This window comes from Ambystoma mexicanum, chromosome 11 (assembly GCF_040938575.1).
Source record: "Ambystoma mexicanum isolate Mex_15411 chromosome 11, UKY_AmexF1_1, whole genome shotgun sequence".
NCBI lineage: Eukaryota > Metazoa > Chordata > Amphibia > Caudata > Ambystomatidae > Ambystoma > Ambystoma mexicanum.
The window spans coordinates 830,718,443-830,744,589 of record NC_090934.1 but is presented as its reverse complement, the minus strand read 5'-3'; the positions used below and the strand labels follow the sequence as shown (position 1 = coordinate 830,744,589).

Genomic DNA, 26,147 nt, shown 5'->3' with positions numbered 1-26,147 from the left:
GTAATCTTGGAGGATGGTTCAGGACCTCTGCCCATTGAATAACATTGTAGAGGCAGAATTCCCAGATGTCCCCAGCCAAGCCACCAACTTTTGTAACATCCCTACAGAAGCCATGCCTTTCACTGCGGTAGATATCAAGAATGCATTTTTCTCCATTCATTGCACCTCACAGCATTTACTTGTAGGAGCCAGAGATTTCAACACACTTCAACACACTTGTTTGCCACAAGAGTACTGTGAATCCCCTAGTATTTTTAACAGAGAATTGCAAATGGATTTAGGAAACGTACAAGTACCAAGCACAATCATTCAGCAAGTGGACAACCTTCTGGTCTGTAGACCATCAGGAGAACAATGTAGAAGAGACTCAGTAAAACTACTGACTCTAATGGCAGGAAAGGGCTACAAAGTAGACAATGAGAAGCTGTAGTATTGCCAGCAAGAGGCTGTGGGACAGATAATATCATCCGAAGGGAATAGAGTAACCACAGAAAGGGCAGCAACAGGACACCACACACAACATCCAATCACAGTGACACAGGTGCAACAGATATTAGGGTTATGTAACTACTGTCAAGTATGGATATTTGAATATTCTGCTTACACCAAACCGCTATTGCAAGGGTTTGAATCAAGTACAGAACGTTCAGGGACACATTGTCTGGACAGATGAGAAGGCCCAATAATGTCAGGGATGTAAACATTTGATCAGTAATGCACCTATTTTAGCAACTCCAGACTAAACCATTTGTTTTGTTCATGTTCTCACATTCAAATGGCCAAATAATGACAGCTGTCCACACTCAACTCAACGGACGCCCTTGGAACATAAGCCTTTGTTTTTATACAGTAGGCTTCTAGATCCGGACAAGCAGGGACACTTTGCCTTGTGAGCAGGCTCTAGCAGCCACTGCTTTCGAAATACATAAATCATCCACCATCACAACGGGGTGCTCGGTTACTCAGAGCACGCAATTATTGAAATATTAGAGAAATCAAAATCCACTCTCACCACACATCGAGTGTCAGGGTATGAGGTAATGTTGTCCAACCCCTCCATTCTCATTGTCAGGTGTCGAACAATCCAGGCACATTCATTAAGAGCCCATGCAGCCAGATGAAATAGTATATAATTACACTACATATGACGAGATTACAGATGGCAATATCCACATTAGAGATGCACTTACAGAAGGGAAAACACTCTTCTTTAACAATTTATCAATGATTGATCAAACTATGGGACAAAGGCACACGGAAGCAACAGCAGTGATCCTGGAGTCAGGAGACTAACAGGTGTTAGCAAAAGAATGACTGCCCAAGCACTACTCTGCACAGGCAGCAGAGCTTCTAGCACTAATTAGAGCATTATAACTATCCCAAGAATGTCCTACCACCATTTACTCAGTTTTATCATATGTCAGCTCTACAGTAAATTCCGGTCTATCTAGATGGTGCAGCCGTGGGTTCAGAAAATCAGATGGCATTCCAGTGCAGCATGCAGCTCTACTCTGCAGGTTAGCAGGTTAATTGACGCATTAGCACTACCTACAGCAGTGGCAGAAGTTAAGTGTGCAACCCACAAAACAATACAGACCCAACTGCTTATGTCAACAGTGCAGGAGACATAGCAGCAAATGAAGCAGCATACTCAGTCAATTCCAATGCCACAGTATAACCTAATTAGTGTTACAGCAAGCATAACTCACAGCTGCTTACAATGCAATCCCGTTGGCCCAAATGATTGTATTACAGGCATAAGCTCCCCAGCAGGAGAAAGGTTATGGACAAAGAGAAGATGCTCATTATCCCCCAAAGATGCAATATGGAGACAGAACATTTCAGGCAAACAGGTTACGGCACAAGCATTTCTTACTGTTGCCCTCAAGCAGTTGCACTTCCCTGCACATACAACTAAGCAGTACATTGCAGCAGATGTAAAGAAAGAGTGGTTCATTGCAAACCTTCAAGAACATGTAGATGATTTTATATACAATTGCATCATGTGCAAAATGTACACCACAGGTCGCACACTAAAAGCCATATGTTCCACCCCTCAGGCGATTCTCAACACTTGTACATCAACTACGTGAACATGGTTAACAGATGCAGTAACTTTGGTTATCTGATTGTTGTTGTGTTCACCCAATGCCAAATTAGCAGCCACATTTGTAGCACATGAAGTATTCCTCTGGCGGGGAATATGTTGTGTCCTGAGATCAGACATTGGGGCTCACTTTTTCAATGTGATTTTTAAAGAGATCTCCTCTTTATTGGACATAAAGCACAAACTGTGCTTAATTTACCACCTCCAAATCAAGAGGATACAGCAGTGGTTAAATGGTTTATTGAAACTAAGGCTTGCTCAGTTATGCGAAACTCTGCACAAGAGCTGGCTACACTGTCTGCTGCTTTCCCTGAATGCACTAAGAAATCAGCCTGGTACTGATCAGCATTTTACTCCGCATGAGATTTTCCCTGGTAGGAAGCTGCATACACCCCTGACAGTGGCATGCCCAGCCTCTGATGCACATAATTCTGCTGAAGTTTTAGATGATGAATTTGAGGGTATCTTAGTGAACTAACAAACTCGGTCAGGTTTATGCCTCACCAGATTGGGCTCCACCGAGAAGAGAATGCTACACCAGTGACCGAGTCATTGCAGCAACATAAAGAACCGTCACAGCTATTACACTGCAACTCTTCCCAGGCAATTGTGTTTGGGTACACAACTTTGTGTGCAAGTGGAGGGAGCCAGAATTCACTACACCGTACAACGTCATCTAAGCCACACCTGCAGCAATGAAAGTTTTTGGCAAGAAGTCATGGATAAACATGAGCAAAAGGGAAGAGCTCCACTTTATCTCCCCAACAGCAGAAGGAACAAGAGGGGGAATATTAAGATGTGATTTTAAAAACAATACGTCCTTTTGGGCGGTTGGATATTAACACTTCTTCACAGCCTCCAAAGACTGCTGGCAATATTAGGATGTATATGCCTTACATTGTTCTTCTCTTCTGCCTTATGTCTCTATCTTTCTTCATCGTCAAATGCATATGGTTTCTTTCTAGGGGTGGCTCCAATAATTAGGTTAACATTGCAAATGTATCAGTGAATATTATTGTCTCTATAATTAGAATTAGGAGGGATTTCTAACACAAGTGTTATTTTAGGTAGATCTAAGGATGTAAATCACCATGCAGACAATAACATGTGATACCATCACATGAGGGCAGTAGGAAAAGAGAAGGCAAGTGAATCTTGCATTTTTTGTTCATTTATCCCCCATGCACAGCCACTTCAAGATTGTTTATACCACAATAAATAGCACAAAAGGTGGTACAGTGTTTAGTGCACCTGGCCTTATGTAGGGTGCGAGTGCTGATTCAGGGACACAAGGTTCAAGTACAGTGGGTAAAAGTTAACACAACAGTATATGTAGATAACTACATAAAATTGAAAAAAGATGAGAGAGAGAGAAGTTTGAAGAGTCTTAAACATAGTTATCCAACAAATGGAGAGAGGAAGAATAGGGTTCTCTTTATGGCACCACCCAAGTTCCAGTGTTCTGATGAAGTAGAACAGGGGAAGCCTCACTGTAGAAAATGACCTCTATTGCAGATAAAAGTTGCTATTGTTTACAAACATGAATGGGTCGACGGGCTGATTGGGTGCAAAGCAGGAGCGATGTTTGGTTTACCCAAGAGTGCAGTATTACAAATAAACAAAACATGTTTTGCTGCCTGGAAGAAATATGCCACCAGCTGGACCTTGATAGATCAATATAAACCCCTGACAACGATCATAGAACTTAGATGTTTCCCCTTGTGTTTCAGAGGCAACCGCAGTGTGTTTGTGGGGTCTAGCAAGCGGTGCAACATTATGGTCAAAAAGCCCTGACATCCAAGGGGCTACAGCAGCACTCATGGACATTTTTGGGGTGTGTGAAGGGATGGCTCATATGCAAATTTCTCCTTCCTGGAGAGGAATATGTTCCATGGAAACACTACAAACACCCATGTTAATAGTCACAGACGTTAACCTCACAGCAATCAGCCGAAACTCAATGTCCAAGCCTGTGTATTTAATGCATGAGTGGGTCTGGCCCTCTTTTACCAATTTCGATTGGGGTAATAATAGTAATGTATGTAAATATGTACTGGCAAGTGCTTTGGATTAAATAATTATGATCTTTATCTGAAATGCTTTTGTTTTTTGCCTCAATTTTCGCTCCTGGGATACAAACAGAGGGCAGCGCTAAATGGCTCCAAATCATCAGGTGGGAATCGATACGATTCCCTAATGAAACTGGATATGGGCTGAATGCCAAGAGGAAAGCACTGAGAGCGATTAGGCTGACCACTCTTTTAAACTGTTACATTTTACATTTAAGAACTGAAATGGAGGGTGGAGTGTGTGTGAAAGTGGGCACTTCCGGTTGTACTTAGACACCTTTCAACGATGCGGATAATGGAATCTTACACAGGCAATAAATGCAATACACAATTTCACCACAATGGAGAAAGAGGGTGGAGTTAAAGAAAAGTATTAATGTATGTCTGTTTTTTAATGAGTACCCTCATGGGTACCCTCATGCATGAGAAATATGCATGAGTGATATTTTCAAACTTCTGATTCCTGTTCTTGTTTTGCTACTTGTTCTTTACTGCACTTGTCAACTAATTGTAGGGATGCTCCAAGAAGATAATGTTGAAAACAATGCCCACAATGTCACTTACACTGAAACCGGTCAATGACACTCCCCTTTTGCCAAATGATCACACACAAATAGAACAATGCACTTGGGAGGATCCTCCTCTCATGCTTGGAATAGAATATCCAAATGGTCCACCAGGAACACACTTTGATCACCCGAATGAACCAGAAAATACATTGAACCTTATGTTGATTGTACAGTGAATGGCAATTGCTGTTTCTTACCGTGCAGCCCAGAGGAATATGGAGGAGATTTGCAAAATGTCAGCAAAGTGTGGGTACTGAAAACTCCTTTTTACAAGATGAAAGAGAGGTGGGGTTTAGTCAATGAATTAACTAGAGGGGGTACGTTAATAGGAAAATGTAATGCCCTAAATTTAAAGGGTTATACAGGCTGTGAGAATACTACAAATTCAAATGTTTCTGCCATTTTAATGTTGGTATCATTGCCACATTGTTTTAATGTCTCTGGCATTTTTGATTAGGCCTCACTTCTGCTGCATCAAAGAGAACCTTTTAAGTTGCTACTGAGCGGCTGTATAGAAAGGCAGTGCAAACATTTATCATATTTGCTATTGTTTCAGAGATGAAGTTCCTGTTATCCTTTCTCACTAAGCTTATCCCAGGGAATTTGAGCACACAGAATAACGATTTATGTCAGATGGAAACAAAATAAGTTGCAAAGGATGTGCTTTGGTGTAAACTAGGCCTTGGTTTGAGGCACTGCCAAAATACTGAATCAGGCTTTGAATCTACTACCCTCTAGTGAAGTCTTAGGACTGCCGAGATCATGGTGGAGGGGCTTGCTAGCACAAATAATACAATAAATTACTTCTCAAAAGTGGGACCTCCATTACATGTTTTTTCTATTAGCATCTCTCTTTCCCAAGCAACATGAACATAATGCAAACTAACAGTTTCTGTACTTGGCCTAGCTGAATAATGGGGATAGTAACATGTATCAATGTTGTAGTTGGAAATATATGTTTCACGGTGAAGAAGCTGCAAGTTCTGAGAGTGGTCTTGAGTGCCAATATGTGTAGTGTCAGGGGAAAGGATGTTAGTGTATCTAATATTGATGCCACAAGGTGCTCATTTCACTTTTCTAATTGCCCTATTAGGTCATTTGCAGGGGGATGGATATGGGATGTCAGGTGTAAATGTACTAACCAAGAGTAGGGTAATGTATGTTGATCTTTAGGTGTGTAAATGGCAAGAGCCAGTAGGAGAATTAGGATCTGAATCTACTTAATGTTTGGAATATATTGTAATTTTATGGTTTTTGTTTATAAAACTGTGGCCCAATGTAAGCAGATTGAGAGTCCTGAGACTTTTGGTCACTTGATTGATCTCCCATACGATAACTGCATGCATTAAAGAATGGTATTTCTGCTGCAATTTGTGCACCTTGTTATTGATTACTGGATTCATTTGGAGCCAAACAGCATCAGTGACTGAGAGAGAGGAGGAGAGGAATAAGAGATCCAAAGAGTTGCCCCCGGTTTGGGTTGGTAGATTATGAATAGAGTAGAGAGCATGTTCACTAGAAAAAGACTGAAATTCAGATTTCTCAGAAGTAGTTGGAGAGGGAAGGTTAAAGTCACCTAAGAAAATTAGGTTATGTTCAATGGAAAAAGAATCAAGGAGTTGCCCAAGTTCATCAAAGAATGGTCCAGTGGGACCTGGATGGCGATCGATGGAAATGATTTGAACTGAGTGAGGTGGATCAATAGTAGAATGGTAAATTCGAAAGAGGTTGGAGAGGACATGGCATTGGAGATTTATGAGGCAATGAGGCGGGAAGAGAGTTGGAGTCTGAAGCCTCAACCTCTTCTAGTCAGATGAGGAGAGTCATTGAAGGATAGTTTGGAGTTATGTATTGCCACCAAGGTGAAAGTGTCAGATGGAGAAATCCAGGTTTCACTGATAGAAAGGAGAGCAGTTACTCGCCCAGACCCTTAGGTATAAGAGTGAGGTTGCAGACAGCCTGCATTTAGTGCATGCATTTAGTAAGCCGGTGTGGCACAGTTACATTGGCAAAGGTACAAAATGTAGAGACAGTGACACTCAATAGAATATATCATAGCAATATATACAGAGGAGAAGGCAATAATACATTTTTACAGGGTGTTGAGCTGGTTTTGTTATTAATATTGGTTGAATAACCAGGTTTTCAGGAGTTTTTTATATCCCGAGAGGGTTTCCTGATTTTTGATGGCTTGTGAAAGTGAGTTCCAATGCTTAGCAGCTAAATGTTGGAAACTAGTGCCCCCTGCTCTTCTCTTCTTAAATCGCGGTAAGACCAGAAGTGACTGGTTGTTGGATCTTAAGATTCTGGTATTGTTTTTTTGGAGATTACCTGGTTTAGGTAGATGGGTGCTTTTTCATTGAGGCATTTGAATGTAATGCATAGAGTTTTAAAGATAACTCTAGCTTTGATAGGTAACCAATGGCGCTCTCTACGGATTTGGATATATGATCTGATTCTTATTCCAAGTGCAGTCCGCAAGGCTTTATTTTGTATCAACTACAATTTGTTGAGGTTGGTGGTCACGGTATCTAGGAATAGTACATTACAGTAATCAAGTCTTGATAGAATCAGGGCCCTGGCCAATGTAATGCAGTTAGTCAGTGTCAATAATTGGCGGCTGAGGGAGATAGGTTTTGAGGTGTAGGATGTGGAGGATGAGAGAGTGCTAATATGTTTGGTAAGGGTAAGGTTGGAATCCAGGTAGAATCCTAGGGTTTTAACATGTTTAAGTACTGGGATGATGGTGGCGTCTATATTGATGGCAGCGTAGTCGGAGTGAAAAGTGTTTATTTTGGGCTGAGAGCCCACAATAAGTATCTCTGTCTTGTCATTGTTTAGGCAAAGACTGTTTAAGGCCATCCAGTTTTGGATTATGGAATAGATTTTGTTTATGGTTGGTGTGTCTTGGAGGTAGTTCCCTGATAAGGGGATGAGGATCTGGGTTGTGTTGCATACAGACTCAGCATGTTTCAGTTGATGCTGTAAGGAAGAGTAGGGAAGTTGAGTCTCAGGGGAAGAGAGATCAGGTTGATAGGTATGGATAGGTGTTCGGAGTGTGGTTTTGATATTGGCTTTATTTGTTCAAAGTAAAAGGTGCAAGAGAGATGAAGCATAGGCTAGCAAGGAAAAAAGAAAATAGAAAAAAAGTCCTCTAGTCAGGATTGGTGAGCAAGGCAGAGGGGGTGGTTCAGATAAGCATAACAGGTTGTTTTATACTCTATATAGCTAGCGGTTCAGAACATCAGTTACACCAGGTACACACCGAGTACAGAGGCAGACAGAAGCCACATTCTTGAAGAATCCAGATGGAGGCAGAGTTGGAGGACCTTGCAGATTGTGAACTGCTTGAGTAAGAGAAAGCAAGCAGCTAATGTATTGCATGGGCCATGGCAGTATGTATGCCCATCAGCCTAGAATTAGCATTTTGTTAATTTTCCAAATTCAAATCTTTAATGCTTGATTCAATAATTTGGTGGGAAAACTACATAACTAGGCTGAACTGCTTTGGTAAGAAGGAGCAAACAGCTTTCAGATGCCTTCGCACTGAGACTGTAAATCTGCTCATGGGTCCAAATTGTTACCAATTTTTCACATTTGATTCTTTAACTGTTTCAATAGTTTGAGGATTTGGGGATAATTGATTGACATATTTTTCTTTTCCATTGTTACACCATTGAGAGACGCCATGATGTATTTTTATCAAGTAATCCTTTCAACTGTCCCTGTGCAGCAGAAACACTGAATTTATAGTGATGCTAAATGTTGGCACAGCCCATAATATTAGGCTGTGTGGTCCCTCACATTTCCTTGGCCAAGATAAGTGGATTCATCAATGCACAGAGGGCGGAGAGAAGAATCTTTGCAGATGAATTTAAAATGCCTTACCTCAACTATTTTAACCCTTGGCTTTAAATTGCTTTAAGTTTGTTCTTTGTTAACTTCCCTTTAGAAGCCATGGACTTTTTATAGAGTTCTTGCCCCTTTCCTTACAACAAGATTGACAGGGTTTGGTGCGTTACACCTGGCCAATCCCATGCCAGCTAATCCTGCCAGCACTACTGTGAGTATGTTGTTATGTTTCACTGTGCCACAATGGCTTTGCCCATTAATGATTAGTTGTAGCATTTAGAAGTAAATAGAAGAGCATCATGCACAACTCTATTCAACTACTTTATTGCTTATGTTGGGAACTGCATTTTGTTTAACTATACTATTTTTAATGTTAATAAATGTACTCTACAAGGAAATAAATATACATAAATACTAAAACAGAGAGTGAGAACATGCTTAATGTGTTTATATTTATGAGTAAAGAAGAGACTATATTGCAGATGTAAATGCTTTTTGGTTTCGTGCTAAAACTGTGAAGAGAAAATATTGATCAAATCTAATATTTATCAAGCACTTAAGGGTAACACAAATTGGTTCCTAGGTACTCTAGAGGTAGAGCCATCATTACAAGTTTGGCGGTAGCCTTGCTGGTAAAACCGGCAGGCTGACGCCAAACTTGGACATTTTTCTGGCCCCTGGGAGTGGGGAACAACAGGGCCATTACAACCGTGGCAGTCCCTGTATTTCCCCATTGCCAGGGACCAGAAAATATTCTTCCCCATTCCCATTGGAAGCCGGATGCAACAGCACCATTCATGAATGGTGCCAGTGCATCCGAAATGCTCTGCTCGCGGGTGCCGGGAAGGCCGCCAGGTCAGACCTGGCAGCCACAAAGGCACCCACAAGCAGAACTCTTAGTTTGCCGGTCTGGTAGTAACGGCACTGGTAGCTTACCAGCGCTGTTACAACGGGACCAGCAAACTTGTAATGAGGCCCAATATTTCTATCCAATCATAAATCTGTCGGGTGCTCTTAGATAATGGTTACTCTTGCACTGAGCACAGAGATTGAACTCTCTCCAGAGAGTTGTGTGGGGTAAAGTATTATTTTCTATTGCAGGTTCTGGCATGCAGGGTATGAAAATCATGACATTACATTATCATAAAAATCATTACATTATTGTTCTTAGCTTGATTTAGTCTACTGTGGAGAAACAAAAGAAGGACAGGCTACAATGGGTCATGGTTCAAACTTGTTTATTCACATTATAAAAATAATGCCTATCTGACCTTATCACTATGAGGGGAGTTCCTACTTTCAAAAACAAAAACTAAGAGTGCTTTCCAAGCCCAAAAATAAAGAGTCTTGAGTTCAAATCCTACCCAACTAACTGGCCCTGCCACTTTGGAAAATCTAACTAAAGGGAAAACAGGAGGCCTTTTTATATTTTTCTCTTCTCCCTTTGGAAAAGAGGAATTCCTCTTCTATTTTTACTCAGTTTTTACCATTGGTCAAATCCCTCCAGTATCACTTTTCATGCATTTCTCTGTATCCCACCTTTGTGGCACTGGAACTCCCCAAAGTTCTGTGGCTCTTTGGTAGGGTAATTGGTTCTCCGTCCAATTAATCTCATATATTTGTCGACTTTCCCAGCCTTGTCACAAAGTACATGTATCTGTTTCACTCACTTGTTCACAGGGCATGTGCCCATTTGGTTCTCTCAAATGTTCATGCTGCGAGTGGCTTCCACAGCCTTGATATACAGCATTCATATCTCTTTCACTCGGTTTTTCCTGGGTCTTGTGCCCGTTCATTTTACCAAGTCTCTCATACCATGGACGGCTTTGGTAGTCTTTGAATCCAAACTTTACAGCTCTCAATGGCGTCCTCACATTGAGTGTGCTTGCTCCCCTAGTCGTGCTCATCTCACTGGTACTGGCACTTGCCGTGTGGAGCTCGGAACTTGGAATCCTTTTCTTTCCCTGGTCCCGGTGTTGGTTGCTGGGTGTCAGGACCACCAATGGTCTCTAGTGGTCCAGCCACAAGGGAAGACAGTTTTATTTCCATCTCCGTTTCTCTCCTGGCCGGCACCTCTTTCTTGGTCAGAGCACCTGCCTCGTAGCCTACAGCTAATGGGTCTTGTTTCACCTATGCCACCACTTGACATGACTCCACTCCTCGAGAACATCTCTACAGGGGCTTCCCTCTGTGTAACACTGATTCTCCTGCTTCCGTAGGAGTCACTCACTGCATAGGGGATCTTTCTCCATTCACAGTTCTTACTGGGTTTAAGAATGTCATCACAATCGAAAAGGGTGTGTCCTTCTTCCTTGATGGCAGCATTCAGATTAAACCCAGCATTACCTGAATCCAAAGGGTTGGAAGGAGGATCACTGGTAGTTGTAGTCAAAATATGAGAACAAAATGTTTTTTTTTCAAGTCCCATGTAGGCAGACAATTTAGTCTGATCACGGAGGTCCTCATTGGAATGGGAGTCCTTGTCCCAGAGAGGCTCTCTGGCCACATCTTATAAAGGAAGCATGGTGATTTCACTTGTGGTCTCCCAACTGACCTCTTTAGGTCCAGGGTCGTGTTGGGCACATACTTCATGAAGGTAATGCCTACTGACCCCCTTGCAACTCCATAGGCACCTTTATGTATTTTTTACATCCCTCTCTGTGGGGGTGGCAGAGTGGCCTCCTTGCACCCCCTCCCTGCCCAGCTCCCATGTACCCCCAACGCTGATTGGCTGTTGGGCCCCTTCCTTATCCAAGAAGCATGGTGGTTTCGCTTACGGCCTCCCAACTCGGCTTCTTTAGGTCCAGGGTAGAGTTGGGAAGGGACTTCATGAAGGCAAGGCTTAGCGACCCCCTTGCTGCCCCATAGGCACCTTTATGTCATTTTTACACCCACCACTGCGGTGCATGCAGAGCGGCCTCTTCGCTCCCGGTCCAGCTCACCACTGCGGTGCATGCAGAGCGGCCTCTTCGCTCCCGGTCCAGCTCCCGCCCATCCCCATTCTGATTGGCTGTCGGGCCCCTTCCTTATCCAGGAAACATGGTGGCTTTTCTTGCGGCCTACCAACTGAACCTGTTTATGTCCAGGTTCGGGCTGGGCACAAACTTCACGAAGGTAAGGCCTAGTGACCCTCTTGCAGCCCCATAGGCACTTTTATGTTTTTTGCATCTCCGTCTGCAGCACTTTCAGGACGGCCTCCTCCCTTCCCCCTCTCCGCCCAGCTTCCGTGCTGATTGGCCTACTACTGTCCAGGAACACCTCTTCACAGGCAGGGCCTGGGCATCCCTGTCTGGGCAGCCATCAGCTAAGGACCACAAGGCAAAGGGCAGCTCCTGAAGAAGCAGGTCCACTCTGTGTTTACCCGTGTTTGCCTGGGAAGCCTGCTGCCATCAACCAGTAGTGACTAATGAGGTAAGTGTGGGGAGTTCAGCAATGACTGCACTCCAGTAATGCCCTATCACTCTTACTACCTTACAGAACATAGCACTCCCATGTGAGTCAGCAAGTTTGTATTTTTCCAATTCCTGCTGTGTCTCAAATTCAGGTGTTTCCCCTCTGCTCAAGTGTCTCAAATCTAAATGGTTCTCATTTACTGCTGGGTCCCAATTTCAGGCATTTTATATTTTTTGCTGTGACTGCAATTTAGGCATTTTTCTCCCACTGCTCGGTATCTCAAACATAGGTGTTTCTCCATGGGTGTACCCCATCTGTGTTAGTGATCCATATCTCGTATTGAACCCTTCTGTGTTGGTGAGCCTTATTTCACATTTAGCCCATTTGTGTTGGTCAGCCTTGTCTCATATTTGGCCTGGCTGTGTTGGTGAGCATTCACTGACATTTAGCCGAACTGTGTTAGGGAGAAAAATCTTGCACGGACGAACCACGTGGCATAGGGGACACATCACCCCTGGAGTAACCCGGTGGGGTGGTATTTGCTGCACACAAGAATGTACGACAGGGGCAGGGATATGGGCCACAGTTAGCCAGAACAGCAGGGATAGGAAAGGTATTGGCCGCTAACTCACCCTTTTGCAAACACCTTCTCACACTCTGAACTAAACACAACCATACCCCTATAGTACAACAAACAGCACACACTTCACAACACCATATCAACAAAACAAACCACACATAACTTTGCCCAACAGCACATGGCTGCTACCAACCGAAAAACAAACCTACGCTCAGTGAACAGTGTCAACCGAACTGAAGCTGCCAACAGCACATCACACCTCTCGTGCTCTTTTCTCCCACTCAGTCTGACTAACTTAGACCCAAACCCCCTTGCTTTACAGATCCGCCAGAGCACTAAGAAACCATGCTGGTGGGAACAGTGCACAGTATGAGAACCTTTTACATAACATTACAGTGAGTTCCCACCTGCCCAGATACCTAGCGAGGGTCTTGCAGAGCAAGTTGACCTCCTTATCCTCACAAGGGGTGGTTCACCCCTAGAGAGCATGGATGAATTGCCCAGATTCTTCACACTACATTAAAACTCAAATGTTGCGAGGCAGTGAAGTGGGTGTCCCACAGTTACAAATGAGATTGACAGGCAGACATGTATTCATTAGTTAATTACTCTTGACACATAATGTGGATTTTACTGTTTCTGTTCTTAGCCTAAGTCAAGTATGCCAAGGTGGTGAGGGTATGGAAGTCTTGGCATGACCTCATATCACTCTTTGGAAATATCAATGTCACTCTGGTAATACAAACAACACCAGGTCAGTGGCACCTTGAATGTAGCAGGAAATGTTTGACAAGTGATTGGCATTGAAAGCAACTCCCCCACACTCCCCGTTTCAGTTTAGAAGCACCATTTACCCTGCAAACTACAATGAGGTGGGTCTGATCTTGGGCAGACTTAAAAAAAATAAGAGGTTGCAAAAATGTTTGGTTTCACTCAGTACTATTCCTGTTCTCTGAACACTTTATGCATGTGTGTTATTTAGACTAGATACTCCATTTAGATGTTTTAAATGTATTGGCTTTAACACCTGTAACCCCAGATGGCTCATGCATCTTTCATTTGTACCGTGAGAAAAATCTCCCTGCGCTAAAAGCATTCAATAGGGAAACAGTGTTTTAAGTTATTGAGGATCCACACATGTTTGGAAGAAGACAGGCATTTATAATGATGACAAGCTGCGGTAAACCTAGCCATAGAGGAACACAATCTTCTATCAAAAATGTTAGGCGTTGAAAAAACTGAGCGCGCATTGACATGCCATACTCCTCTTTGTTAACAACACAAAGGTGGTTGGAAATTTGGAACTGCAACACAATCATCAGAATGCAAATATATAACAGTAAAACATTATTTTGGATCATGTACCTCACAAGTTAAACCATGCTATTATTTCCTAATAAATATGTTTGACGATAATGCATATACATGCATACAATCAAGGTTTTGCAGCACAATTTAGGCCTTTAACTGAAGATGTATGACTAAGCACCTACTCTTTTACTTCAAACACAGTATTTTTCAAATAAATAAATAAATAAGTTATCAGAGAAAATGAAACCATAATATTAGTGTGTTATCTTGTTTCGAAATCAGTATGAAGTAATTGACTGCATTTGCTAATTCTAAAGGTAAATTATTTCTCTTTTAAGATGGCTGTGTGTGAAATGTACTGGGACAGTATAACGACTTGGAAGTATACAGCAGAAATAAAGCATTCCCCATTATCGTCACAAAGCACGAACTGCTTTACAGCTTACAACGATTTATGGACTCAGAAGATAACCAGAAAACTCGCTGGATCCTCCTTAAAATGTCTGCTGAAAAACATCCTTTGCTTTGCTCTCAGACAAAGGTGGCACACTAGGTCAATGCTCTTAAAACACTTTTTTTTTTAACTATGGGAGAGATTCCTTTAGCTGGAAGGTTCCTTTCAAATGTTTTAATACATGATTGATTTACCTCAACACCTGGGACAGCAGGTGCATCCTTCACCCGAGAATTGGCAGGACTGGATGATCAGTGCCTGCTGCCAACATAAGAATCTTTTAATAGGGACCCTTGATTGCAGCTAGTGAGCCATCACTGTCTTTGAGGATGAAAAGCAAAGTCAATTCGGATAGACTGCAATAAGTGTACGCAATGAGGCATGTCACATGAAAAATTCCGTGCCATCAGTAACAGTATCTTGAAGCCCTGAATGGCAAAACACAATGTTTGTACAGCAATTTCCAAACGCTTCTTCCCAAATTTGCTATTATGTCATTGGAACGCATGTAGAAGTTGGGTCATATGGTGTACATGCAAACCTGAACCTCTACTAGGGCAAAGCTGCCCATAATAACCTAAGTCTGGCAACACCAAATGTGGGTAGGTTTTCATTGGGAATGTGGTCTGCATAGGCAGCCATACAACTTTCCTGTGGCAGTTAATAATAGCAGAATCATTGGTTCTGGCTCCCTCATCATTTGGTTAGAGACATAAGGATTGGCTTTGTGCTGGAGCCTTGGATTGGGACTCAAAGAAAACCAGAGGCCCTAGAGCAGCTGGAATCCCGTTTCGCCATCTTCTAGCTGCTTTGAATCTCGTTTCGCCATCTTCTAGCTGCTTTGAATCTCGTTTCGCCATCTTCTAGCTGCTTCGAATCTGATCGGCACCCTTGGTGCTGGCACAGGACGCGTAGTGCTGCTTTTGGCACTGCATTAACTTCGAGTTGCTTATTTTCTTATGCATCTTGCACTGGAGAAGATCACTGCCATTTTGACTTGTATACCAGCTCACCACTGCTGAATCATCTGACTCACTGCATCAACCCAACAGAACCTCATCCCGACTGCTCTCTTGACCCCCTGGAAGTCATTGTGTCACAGGCAGACTCGACCCAGCAGAAACATGTTATCAACCCAACTGACTGACAACTCTTACCATCCCGAGTGTCAACTCGAGCCATGCAGAGCCCCATCTGACGAAAACTCCATGCTGTCTTGCTGCTGTATGAAAGCAATTCACCCTGTTTCGACACTAGCTCGACTGCAGGAAAGCACGCCGAACAGCAGCCCAGTGTTGAAATAAGGTCTGTGAAGAGGACATGTCACCCTGGTCCAGTTGAGGGACCATAATGACTTAAGCTCTCTTCCTCTGCCTTTTTCTTCTTGAACATCAACATTTTGCCAAATGAGTGCTTGAACACACCTGCTCATCTACCCAGAGTGCCATTTCGCTACTACTCATTGTGGCTGCACTGGAACCAGGGGCTGAGGAAGTCTGCCGCGGCCAAGGGCGCTACTGTTCTGCGGTGTCTTCTCTGCTGCCTGCCGCCACCACCTCGATTCCATAATTGGGCTGTGAAGACTCTCCCCACACTTACAGAGGAAGAGTAGGAGGATAAAATACCCAACCGGTTGCCCTTGCGTCATAACCTGCTGTGTTCAAGGGCACCGCTGTTCTGCGCTGTCTTCTCTGCCACCCACTACGACCAACCTGATTCTGAAGCCATGCTGGGAAGCCCCACCCACACTTGGAGAGGAAGAGAAGGAGTATCAGGGACGTCATTCACCAAAATGCCAGGTGTATCGGAAGTGATATCACATGACCCATGACCTCTGGTGACATCACAGGAAGTGATGTCATATGACCCCACCCCGAAGTGACATCACAGGAAGCGATGGAACAACACCTTTCACCCCTTGACAAAATAGGAAGTGGAATCACATAACATTGTGTCTAAGTACGCTATAAAAATATGGTTACGTTATCACTGTCCAAGGCCAAATGATAATGCTGTGTTATAATGTAGCACTTACACTTAAGCGCTTCATTTAAAACAAATATACATACAATATCACCCAACCTGTGTTGGTACTCATTTATCAACTTCAGCTGGAAGAATGGCGGAGCTGATCTTGCCGGGAGTCGGGCATGCAACCTGCAAATCACACACACATTGCAACAGTGAGCGCTTTAGCCACTGAGGTATCTGACTGGCTATAGCTACCAGAAAAAGCCGCCACTCCAGAATCAAAGAGCGACATGCTGCTGGCCACAGTCCAGGAACCTCAATTACATTTATTTTTTTAAGTATTTCTTTTTTTCTTTGTTTTTCTTTTTTTAGGGGTAGCAAGGGAGACCACAGGAGTATTCTATTTTTATTTTATCTATTTATTACATTTGTTACATGCCCAGACCCTAGGGTATAACGGCGAGGTTACAGACAGCTTATCTAGTTTCTTGCACAGTGTTACAGTCAAACAGAAAGAATAGCATTTGGCCGAACGGCTCTAAAATAAAGTGTAATTACAAAATTGATATACTAAATGAATACGAATGAGGATATACACATTCACCATGCTGCCAATGCCATTATTGGTTAGGCCATGACAGGATAGCATGAGATATCAATATTGGTTGAACAACCAGGTTTTCAGTGCTTTTTTGAAACCTGAAATAGTTTCCTCATTTTTAACGCTGAGAGGTAGGGAGTTCCAGAGGGTAGGGGCGAGGACTCTAAAGCTACTTCCTCCTGCTCTGGTGCATTTATAACGTGGGATTTCTAGCAGTGCCTTGTTGTTTGATCTGAGAGTCCTACTAATTGTACTAATTGTAGCAAGGGAGAACTCAGGGGTTGCATTTGTGACCCCTGGCGACCCCTAAATGATGACCCTGGTCCCAGGTAGGCAGACAATTTAGTCTGATCACGGAGGTCCTCATTGGAATGGGAGTCCTTGTCCCAGAGAGGCTCTCTGGCCACATCTTATAAAGGAAGCATGGTGATTTCACTTGTGGTCTCCCAACTGACCTCTTTAGGTCCAGGGTCAAGTTGGGCACATACTTCATGAAGGTAAGGCCTAGTGACCCCCTTGCAACCCCATAGGCACCTTTATATATTTTTTACATCCCTCTCTGTGGGGGTTGCAGAGTGGCCTCCTTGCACCCCCTCCCTGCCCAGCTCCCACGGACCCCCAACGCTGATTGGCTGTTGGGCCCCTTCCATATCGAAGAAGCAAGGTGGTTTCGCTTACAGCCTCCCAACTTGGCCTCTTTAGATCCAGGGTCGAGTTGGGAAGGGACTTCATGAAGGCAAGGCTTAGCGACCCCCTTGCTGCCCCATAGGCACCTTTATGTCATTTTTACACCCACGACTGGGAATAATGCAGAGCAGCCTCTTCACTCCCGTTCCATCTCCCGCCCACCCCCATGCTGATTGGCTGTCGGGCCCCTTCCAAATCCAGAAAACATGGTGGTTTTTCTTGCGGCCTACCAACTCAACCTGTTTATGTCCAGGTTCGGGCTGGGCACAAACTTCACGAAGGTAAGGCCAAGTGACCCTCTTGCAGCCCCATAGGCATGTTTATGTTTTTTGCATCTCCGTCTGCATCGCTTTCAGATTGGCCTTCTCCCTTCCCCCTCTCCGACCAGCTTCCGTGCTGATTGGCCTACTACTGTCCAGGAACACCTCTTTACAGGCAGGGCCTGGGCAGCCCTCGCTGGGCAGCCACCAGCTAAGGACCACAAGGCAAAGGGCAGCTCCTGATAAAGCAGGTCCACTCTGTGTTTACCCGTGTTTGCCTGGGAAGCCTGCTGCCATCAACCAGTAGTGACTAATGAGATAAGTGTGGGGAGTTCAGCAATTACTGCACTCCAGTAATGCCCTATCACTCTTACTGCCTTACAGAACATAGCACGCCCATGTAAGTCAGCGAGTTTGTATTTTTCCAATCTCTGCTGTGTCTCAAATTCAGGTGTTTCCCCTCTGCTCAAGTGTCTCAAATCTAAGTGGTTCTAATTTACTGCTGGGTCCCAATTTCAGGCATTTTATATTTTTTGCTGTGACTGCAATTTAGGCATTTTTCTCCCACTGCTCAGTATCTCAAACGTAGGAGTTTCTCCATGGGTGCACCCCATCTGTGTTAGTGATCCATATCTCGTATTGAACCCTTCTGTGTTGGTGAGCCTTATTTCACATTTAGCCCATTTGTGTTGGTCAGCCTTGTCTCATATTTGGCCTGGCTGCGTTGGTGAGCATTCACTGACATTTAGCCGATCTGTGTTAGGTTGAAATATCTTGCACGGACGAACCACGTGGCATAGGGGACACATCACCCTTGGAGTAACCCGGTGGGGTGGTATTTGCTGCACACAAGAATGTACGACAGGGGCAGGGATATGGGCCAGAGTTAGCCAGAACAGCAGGCATAGGAAATGGTATGGCCGCTAACTCACCCTTTTGCAAACACCTTCTCACACTCTGAACTAAACACAACCATACCCCTACAGCACAACAAACAGCACACACTTCACAACACCATATCAACAAAACAAACCACACATAACTTTGCCCAACAGCACATGGCTGCTACCAACCGAAAAACAAACCTACGCTCAGTGAACAGTGTCAACCGAACTGAAGCTGCCAACAGCACATCACACCTCTCGTGCTCTCTTCTCCTGCTCAGTCTGACTAACTTACACCCAAACCCCCTTGCTTTGCAGATCCACCAGAGTACTAAGAAACCATGCTGGTGGGAACAGTGTACAGTATGAGAACCTTTTACATAACATTACAGTGAGTTCCCACTTGCCCAGATACCTAGCGAGGGTCTTGCAGAGCAAGTTGACCTCCTTAGCCTCACAGGGGGTGTTTCCCCCCTAGAGAGCATGGACGAATTGCCCAGATTCTTCACACTACATTAAAACTCAAAATTTGCAAGGCAGTGAAGTGGGTGTCCCACAGTTACAAATGAGATTGACAGGCAGACATGTATTCATTAGTTAATTACTCTTGACACATAATGTGGATTTTACTGTTTCTGTTCTTAGCCTAAGTCAAGTATGCCAAGGTGGTGAGGGTATGGAAGTCTTGGCATGACCTCATATCACTCTTTGGAAATATCAATGTCACTCTGGTAATACAAACAACACCAGGTCAGTGGCACCTTGAATGTAGCAGGAAATGTTTGACAAGTGATTGGCATTGAAAGCAACTCCCCCACACTCCCCGTTTCAGTTTAGAAGCACCATTTACCCTGCAAACTACAATGAGGTGGGTCTGATCTTGGGCAGACTTAAAAAAAATAAGAGGTTGCAAAAATGTTTGGTTTCACTCAGTACTATTCCTGTTCTCTGAACACTTTATGCATGTGTGTTATTTAGACTAGATAGTCCATTTAGATGTTTTAAATGTATTGGCTTTAACACCTGTAACCCCAGATGGCTCATGCATCTTTCATTTGTACCGTGAGAAAAATCTCCCTGCGCTAAAAGCATTCAATAGGGAAACAATGTTTTAAGTTATTGAGGATCCACACATGTTTGGAAGAAGACAGGCATTTATAATGATGACAAGCTGCGGTAAACCTAGCCATAGAGGAACACAATCTTCTATCAAAAATGTTAGGCGTTGAAAAAACTGAGCGCGCATTGACATGCCATACTCCTCTTTGTTAACAACACAAAGGTGGTTGGAAATTTGGAACTGCAACACAATCATCAGAATGCAAATATATAACAGTAAAACATTATTTTGGATCATGTACCTCACAAGTTAAACCATGCTATTATTTCCTAATAAATATGTTTGACGATAATGCATATACATGCATACAATCAAGGTTTTGCAGCACAATTTAGGCCTTTAACTGAAGATGTATGACTAAGCACCTACTCTTTTACTTCAAACACAGTATTTTTCAAATAAATAAATAAATAAGTTATCAGAGAAAATGAAACCATAATATTAGTGTGTTATCTTGTTTCGAAATCAGTATGAAGTAATTGACTGCATTTGCTAATTCTGAAGGTAAATTATTTCTCTTTTAAGATGGCTGTGTGTGAAATGTACTGGGACAGTATAACGACTTGGAAGTATACAGCAGAAATAAAGCATTCCCCATCATCGTCACAAAGCACGAACTGCTTTACAGCTTACAACGATTTATGGACTCAGAAGATAACCAGAAAACTCGCTGGATCCTCCTTAAAATGTCTGCTGAAAAACATCCTTTGCTTTGCTCTCAGACAAAGGTGGCACACTAGGTCAATGCTCTTAAAACACTTTTTTTAACTATGGGAGAGATTCCTTTAGCTGGAAGGTTCCTTTCAAATGTTTTAATACATGATTGATTTACCTCAACACCTGGGACAGCAGGTGCATCCTTCACCCGAGAATTGGCAGGACTGGATGATCAGTGCCTGCTGCCAACATAAGAATCTTTTAATAGGGACCCTTGATTGCAGCTAGTGAGCCATCACTGTCTTTGAGGATGAAAAGCAAAGTCAATTCGGATAGACTGCAATAAGTGTACGCAATGAGGCATGTCACATGAAAAATTCCGTACCATCAGTAACAGTATCTTGAAGCCCTGAATGGCAAAACACAATAATGTTTGTACAGCAATTTCCAAACGCTTCTTCCCAAATTTGCTATTATGTCATTGGAACGCATATAGAAGTTGGGTCATATGGTGTACATGCAAACCTGAACCTCTACTAGGGCAAAGCTGCCCATAATAACCTAAGTCTGGCAACACCAAATGTGGGTAGGTTTTCATTGGGAATGTGGTCTGCATAGGCAGCCATACAACTTTCCTGTGGCAGTTAATAATAGCAGAATCATTGGTTCTGGCTCCCTCATCATTTGGTTAGAGACATAAGGATTGGCTTTGTGCTGGAGCCTTGGATTGGGACTCAAAGAAAACCAGAGGCCCTAGAGCAGCTGGAATCCCGTTTCGCCATCTTCTAGCTGCTTTGAATCTGATCGGCACCCCTGGTGCTGGCACAGGACGCGTAGTGCTGCTTTTGGCACTGCATTAACTTCGAGTTGCTTATTTTCTTATGCATCTTGCACTGGAGAAGATCACTGCCATTTTGACTTGTATACCAGCTCACCACTGCTGAATCATCTGACTCACTGCATCAACCCAACAGAACCTCATCCCGACTGCTCTCTTGACCCCTTGGAAGTCATTGTGTCACAGGCAGACTCGACCCAGCAGAAACATGTTATCAACCCAACTGACTGACAACTCTTACCATCCCGAGTGTCAACTCGAGTCATGCAGAGCCCCATCTGACGAAAACTCCATGCTGTCTTGCTGCTGTATGAAAGCAATTCACCCTGTTTCGACACTAGCTCGACTGCAGGAAAGCACGCCGAACAGCAGCCCAGTGTTGAAATAAGGTCTGTGAAGAGGACATGTCCGCCTGGTCCAGTTGAGGGACCATAATGACTTAAGCTCTCGTCCTCTGCCTTTTTCTTCTTGAACATCGACATTGTGCCAAATGAGTGCTTGAACACACCTGCTCATCTACCCAGAGTACCATTTCGCTACTACTCATTGTGGCTGCACTGGAACCAGGAGCTGAGGAAGTCTGCCGCGGCCAAGGGCGCTGCTGTTCTGCGTTGTCTTCTCTGCTGCCTGCCGCCACCACCTCGATTCCATAATTGGGCTGTGAAGACTCTCCCCACACTTACAGAGGAAGAGTAGGAGGATAAAATACCCAACCGGTTGCCCTTGCGTCATAACCTGCTGTGTTCAAGGGCACCGCTGTTCTGCGCTGTCTTCTCTGCCACCCACAACCACCAACCTGATTCTGAAGCCATGCTGGGAAGCCCCACCCACACTTGGAGAGGAAGAGAAGGAGTATCAGGGACGTCATTCACCAAAATGCCAGGTGTAGCGGAAGTGATATCACATGACCCTTGACCTCTGGTGACATCACAGGAAGTGATGTCATCTGACCCCACCCCGAAGTGACATCACAGGAAGCGATGGAACAACACCTTTCACCCCTTGACAAAATAGGAAGTGGAATCACATAACATTGTGTCTAAGTACGCTATAAAAAATATGGTTACGTTATCACTGTCCAAGGCCAAATGATAATGCTGTGTTATAATGTAGCACTTACACTTAAGCACTTCATATAGAACAAATATAAATACAATATCACCCAACCTGTGTTGGTACTCATTTATCAACTTCAGCTGGAAGAATGGCTGAGTTGATCTTGCCGGGAGTCGGGCATGCAACCTGCAAATCACACACACATTGCAACACGAGCGCTTTAGCCACTGAGCTATCTGACTGGCTATAGCTACCAGAAAAAGCCGCCACTCCAGAATCAAAGAGCGACATGCTGCTGGCCACAGTCCAGGAACCTCAATTACATTTATTTTTAAGTATTTCTTTTTTTTCTTTGTTTTTTTTTTAGGGGTAGCAAGGGAGACCACAGGAGTATTTTATTTTTATTTTATTTATTTATTACATTTGTTACATACCCAGACCCTAGGGTATCACGGCGAGGTTACAGACAGCTTATCTAGTTTCTTCCACAGCGTTACAGTCAAACAGAAAGAATAGCATTTAGCCGAACGGCTCTAAAATACAGTGTAATTACAAAATTGATATACTAAATGAATACGAAGGAGGATATACACATTCACCAAGCAGCCAATGCCATTATTGGTTAGGCCATGACAGGATAGCATGAGATATCAATATTGGTTGAACAACCAGGTTTTCAGTTCAATTACAAAATTGATATACTAAATGAATAGGAAGGAGGATATACACATTCACCAAGCAGCCAATGCCATTATTGGTTAGGCCATGACAGGATAGCATGATATATCAATATTGGTTGAACAACCAGGTTTTCAGTGCTTTTTTGAAACCTGAAATAGTTTCCTCATTTTTAACGCTGAGAGGTAGGGAGTTCCAGAGGATAGGGGCGAGGACTCTAAAGCTTCTTCCTCCTGCTCTGGTGCATTTATAACGTGGGATTTCTAGCAGTGCCTTGTTGTTTGATCTGAGAGTCCTACTAATTGTACTAATTGTAGCAAGGGAGAACTCAGGGGTTGCAGTTGTGACCCCCGGCGACCCCTAAATGATGACCCTGAGGATTGTTGATGTTGTTGACATAGTGGCATGGGTTTATGCACCATTACAGAGCCCAGTTATTGGAATCCCAAGCTGAAAGGCAGTGCTGTTGTGGGGAGTTAGACTAGGGGTTGCGCTCACGCTGCCAGGCCTTCCAAGCACATGCTGTTGTGCTGTCCTAACGAGCATATACACTGTGGTTATAAAAGTGGTGCTGTTATAGTGGCCTAGTGGTGTGGGGCCATGTATTCTCCATAGTCCGTGCACTGGAGCGCTGAGTTGCCAGACAGTGCTGGGGTGGGGAGGCTGACTAGCGGTGCCCCTCAAGCTATTGATCATTTCCAGCACATGCCCTGGGGTACAGATTTTAAGAACACTTAAATCTAATTGCATAGGAAAGGGAAACTATACCTTCCCTGATCTTTGGGTATATTTGTACCGTTTTAGTTTTAGCTATTAGGTGGCGCTAAAGCTGAAACTATTGCATTGTAGTGCAACTAGGTGGGAAATGGGATGCCAGGACACACACAGCTTGTGGGTGTTTGGTTATTTACCTGCCCATTGTATGCCCATGGCCATGCTACTTATTATGATAATTCCCACCCATTACCTGCCCCTGCCCGCCCAAAACGTATCTTCCTGAATTGTCTTTGATATAGCTTAATTTAGCATTAAGATCAAACATTTTGTTGTAACTGCCTGCCAGTATTCTTTCAAAGCAGTCTTCAGAGAGGTAATGGCTTAATTGCAGCAATACACGTGTTGCTGGTGTAATCATGCTCAACCAATTCTGCTTCCAGCCATTTGATTTAGTAGCCGTGTCTGTGCACTGATGTCCTGTCTTTTAAAAGCAAGCATTGGCAAAGCCAACAGATTTGGCATGCGTATAGGTATTAGACGATAGGCATTTGCCAGCCACTGCTTTCATATTCCGTGGTACTCATGCCATTTTGCACATGTTACCATTTTATGTACATGTACGATTATGGCAGTGCCCAGCAAACACCAGCCTATGCCCATGTGAAACCCAAAACTGCTGGCTTTGCCAATGCTTGTTTGAAAGTTGTAGCTGAAACCAGATATGCAGAACACTGCTATTTCTATTTTGCAGTCATTGTGGTATTTGATTTTATTCAGCAGTTTGTACACTAGTACTTTTGTTAAGAAGTGTATAGGACGTTAAACATGACTAACAGGAAAGCTGCTATGTATATCCTTACCTCAAATTCTGCAAGAGATCAGTCCAGTATAGTACACCAATAGAGGGAGATGATCAATTAAACTAAGGACCTATTGAAAAACATCAACCCCTCACAAAATAAACATCAGGAGCCTCAAAAGAGGCCAAGGGAGCAAAATCCAGATCCCCCAATTGTATAGTAACATCAAGGGAGGACCAGCTCACAGCAGGCATCTATAACTCACGAAATCACATCAATCTGAGAAATCATGTAAATTCAAGCTGGGAAGCCAATATGGCCCTGCCTGCCTCTTGCCATGGTCAAAATACAGGACAAATCTATAATGGCAGTTTTTCACGTTCATCTTTGCTTCATATTGGTGAAACCCTGACAGGAGTTAAAGTTCCCAAGGACACCAACCAATTTGGAGGGAAGAGTTACAAAGTACCAATGGAAATTGATGATAAGGCAACAAGAGTGGGAATACAGCTGCAAGTGCGGAGGGAGACCTGTGAGAAAAAAATCCCAAATCACTGAAGTATCCTACCCTCCCAGTGTTACCACATCTAACAGATTCGAGGTCTTATCCTCCGCTGATTCATTGGTTAATACTGCAAGGAAGAGCCAATTCAGTTGTACCATGACCGAATTCGGTCCCAGTGTCAATACTGAGTAAGGGGGATAATGAGAGAGGCATGATAGTTCCTGTTGTGAGGTCTGAGAATGCTAGCTTAGATGGTTGTGTGAAGTCCAAGGTTTTGGACTCCTGTTGCCACTGTGATAAACTCTGTCATACTGTAGAAATCTTAAAAGAAGATATCAGAATCCAACGTAAAGAGAGTGCCTATCCTAAAGTGCCAATTTTGAGTTCAAGGAAAAACTCACGGGAGGTTGTTGTCCCCTTCGTGCACAAGCACCAGGTTGAAGCAGAATAATAAGACTCCCTCGTTGGAAATTGATGTCAGAAAGGTGATAGACACCTTTGTAGCCAAAAGAAACCTGGCCTGGCGAAAGGGCCAGCCTGGCACTATGATAGAGTGAGAGGGTATGGCACAATCAAAAATAAATTACCAGACTGTGAGATTTGCAGGAACCAATAGTTTGAGAAGGACTGATAGTTACAATAAACAAAACCCGTAGTCTCCTAACATAACAAGCCATAAGACAGAAGGTCACAACCATATGTATATCTTGTGAATGTCCCAAAACTGGGTAAAGAAAGCAGAGAGACTAGGGATACCCTGGTTAATAAAACAATCTACTGGATTAGAACTAGGAGGGGTTGCTGCCTTCTAATCCGGGAGGATATAGTAGGACGCCTGCGTCTCTCTGCACCAGATAATATTCAGAATGATGTTATGCTCATTGAGCTTACAGATAAAGGCTTGGTATAAAGTCTACTCTCAGTAGAATAGAGAGCAATGCCACCACAATGCATAGATATTATTAGACCAGGACCCCCAGAACCTGGAATGACAAGAGCAAGTGGCAGTAACACTGGAGAAGTGGGTCAGGAGAGTGG

General features: G+C 43.5%; 1 protein-coding gene across 1 annotated transcript in view; it reads right to left on the bottom strand.

The window, feature by feature from the left end:
• Positions 1–21,835, bottom strand: part of OTOG (otogelin) — a 1,239,067-nt gene extending 1,217,232 nt beyond the window's left edge. Inside the window, exon 1 of the mRNA XM_069625375.1 lies at positions 21,595–21,835. Coding sequence (XP_069481476.1) covers positions 21,595–21,835 — 241 coding nt within the window. The remainder of the gene's footprint in view (positions 1–21,594) is intronic.
• Between the last annotated feature and the right edge of the window lie 4,312 nt (positions 21,836–26,147).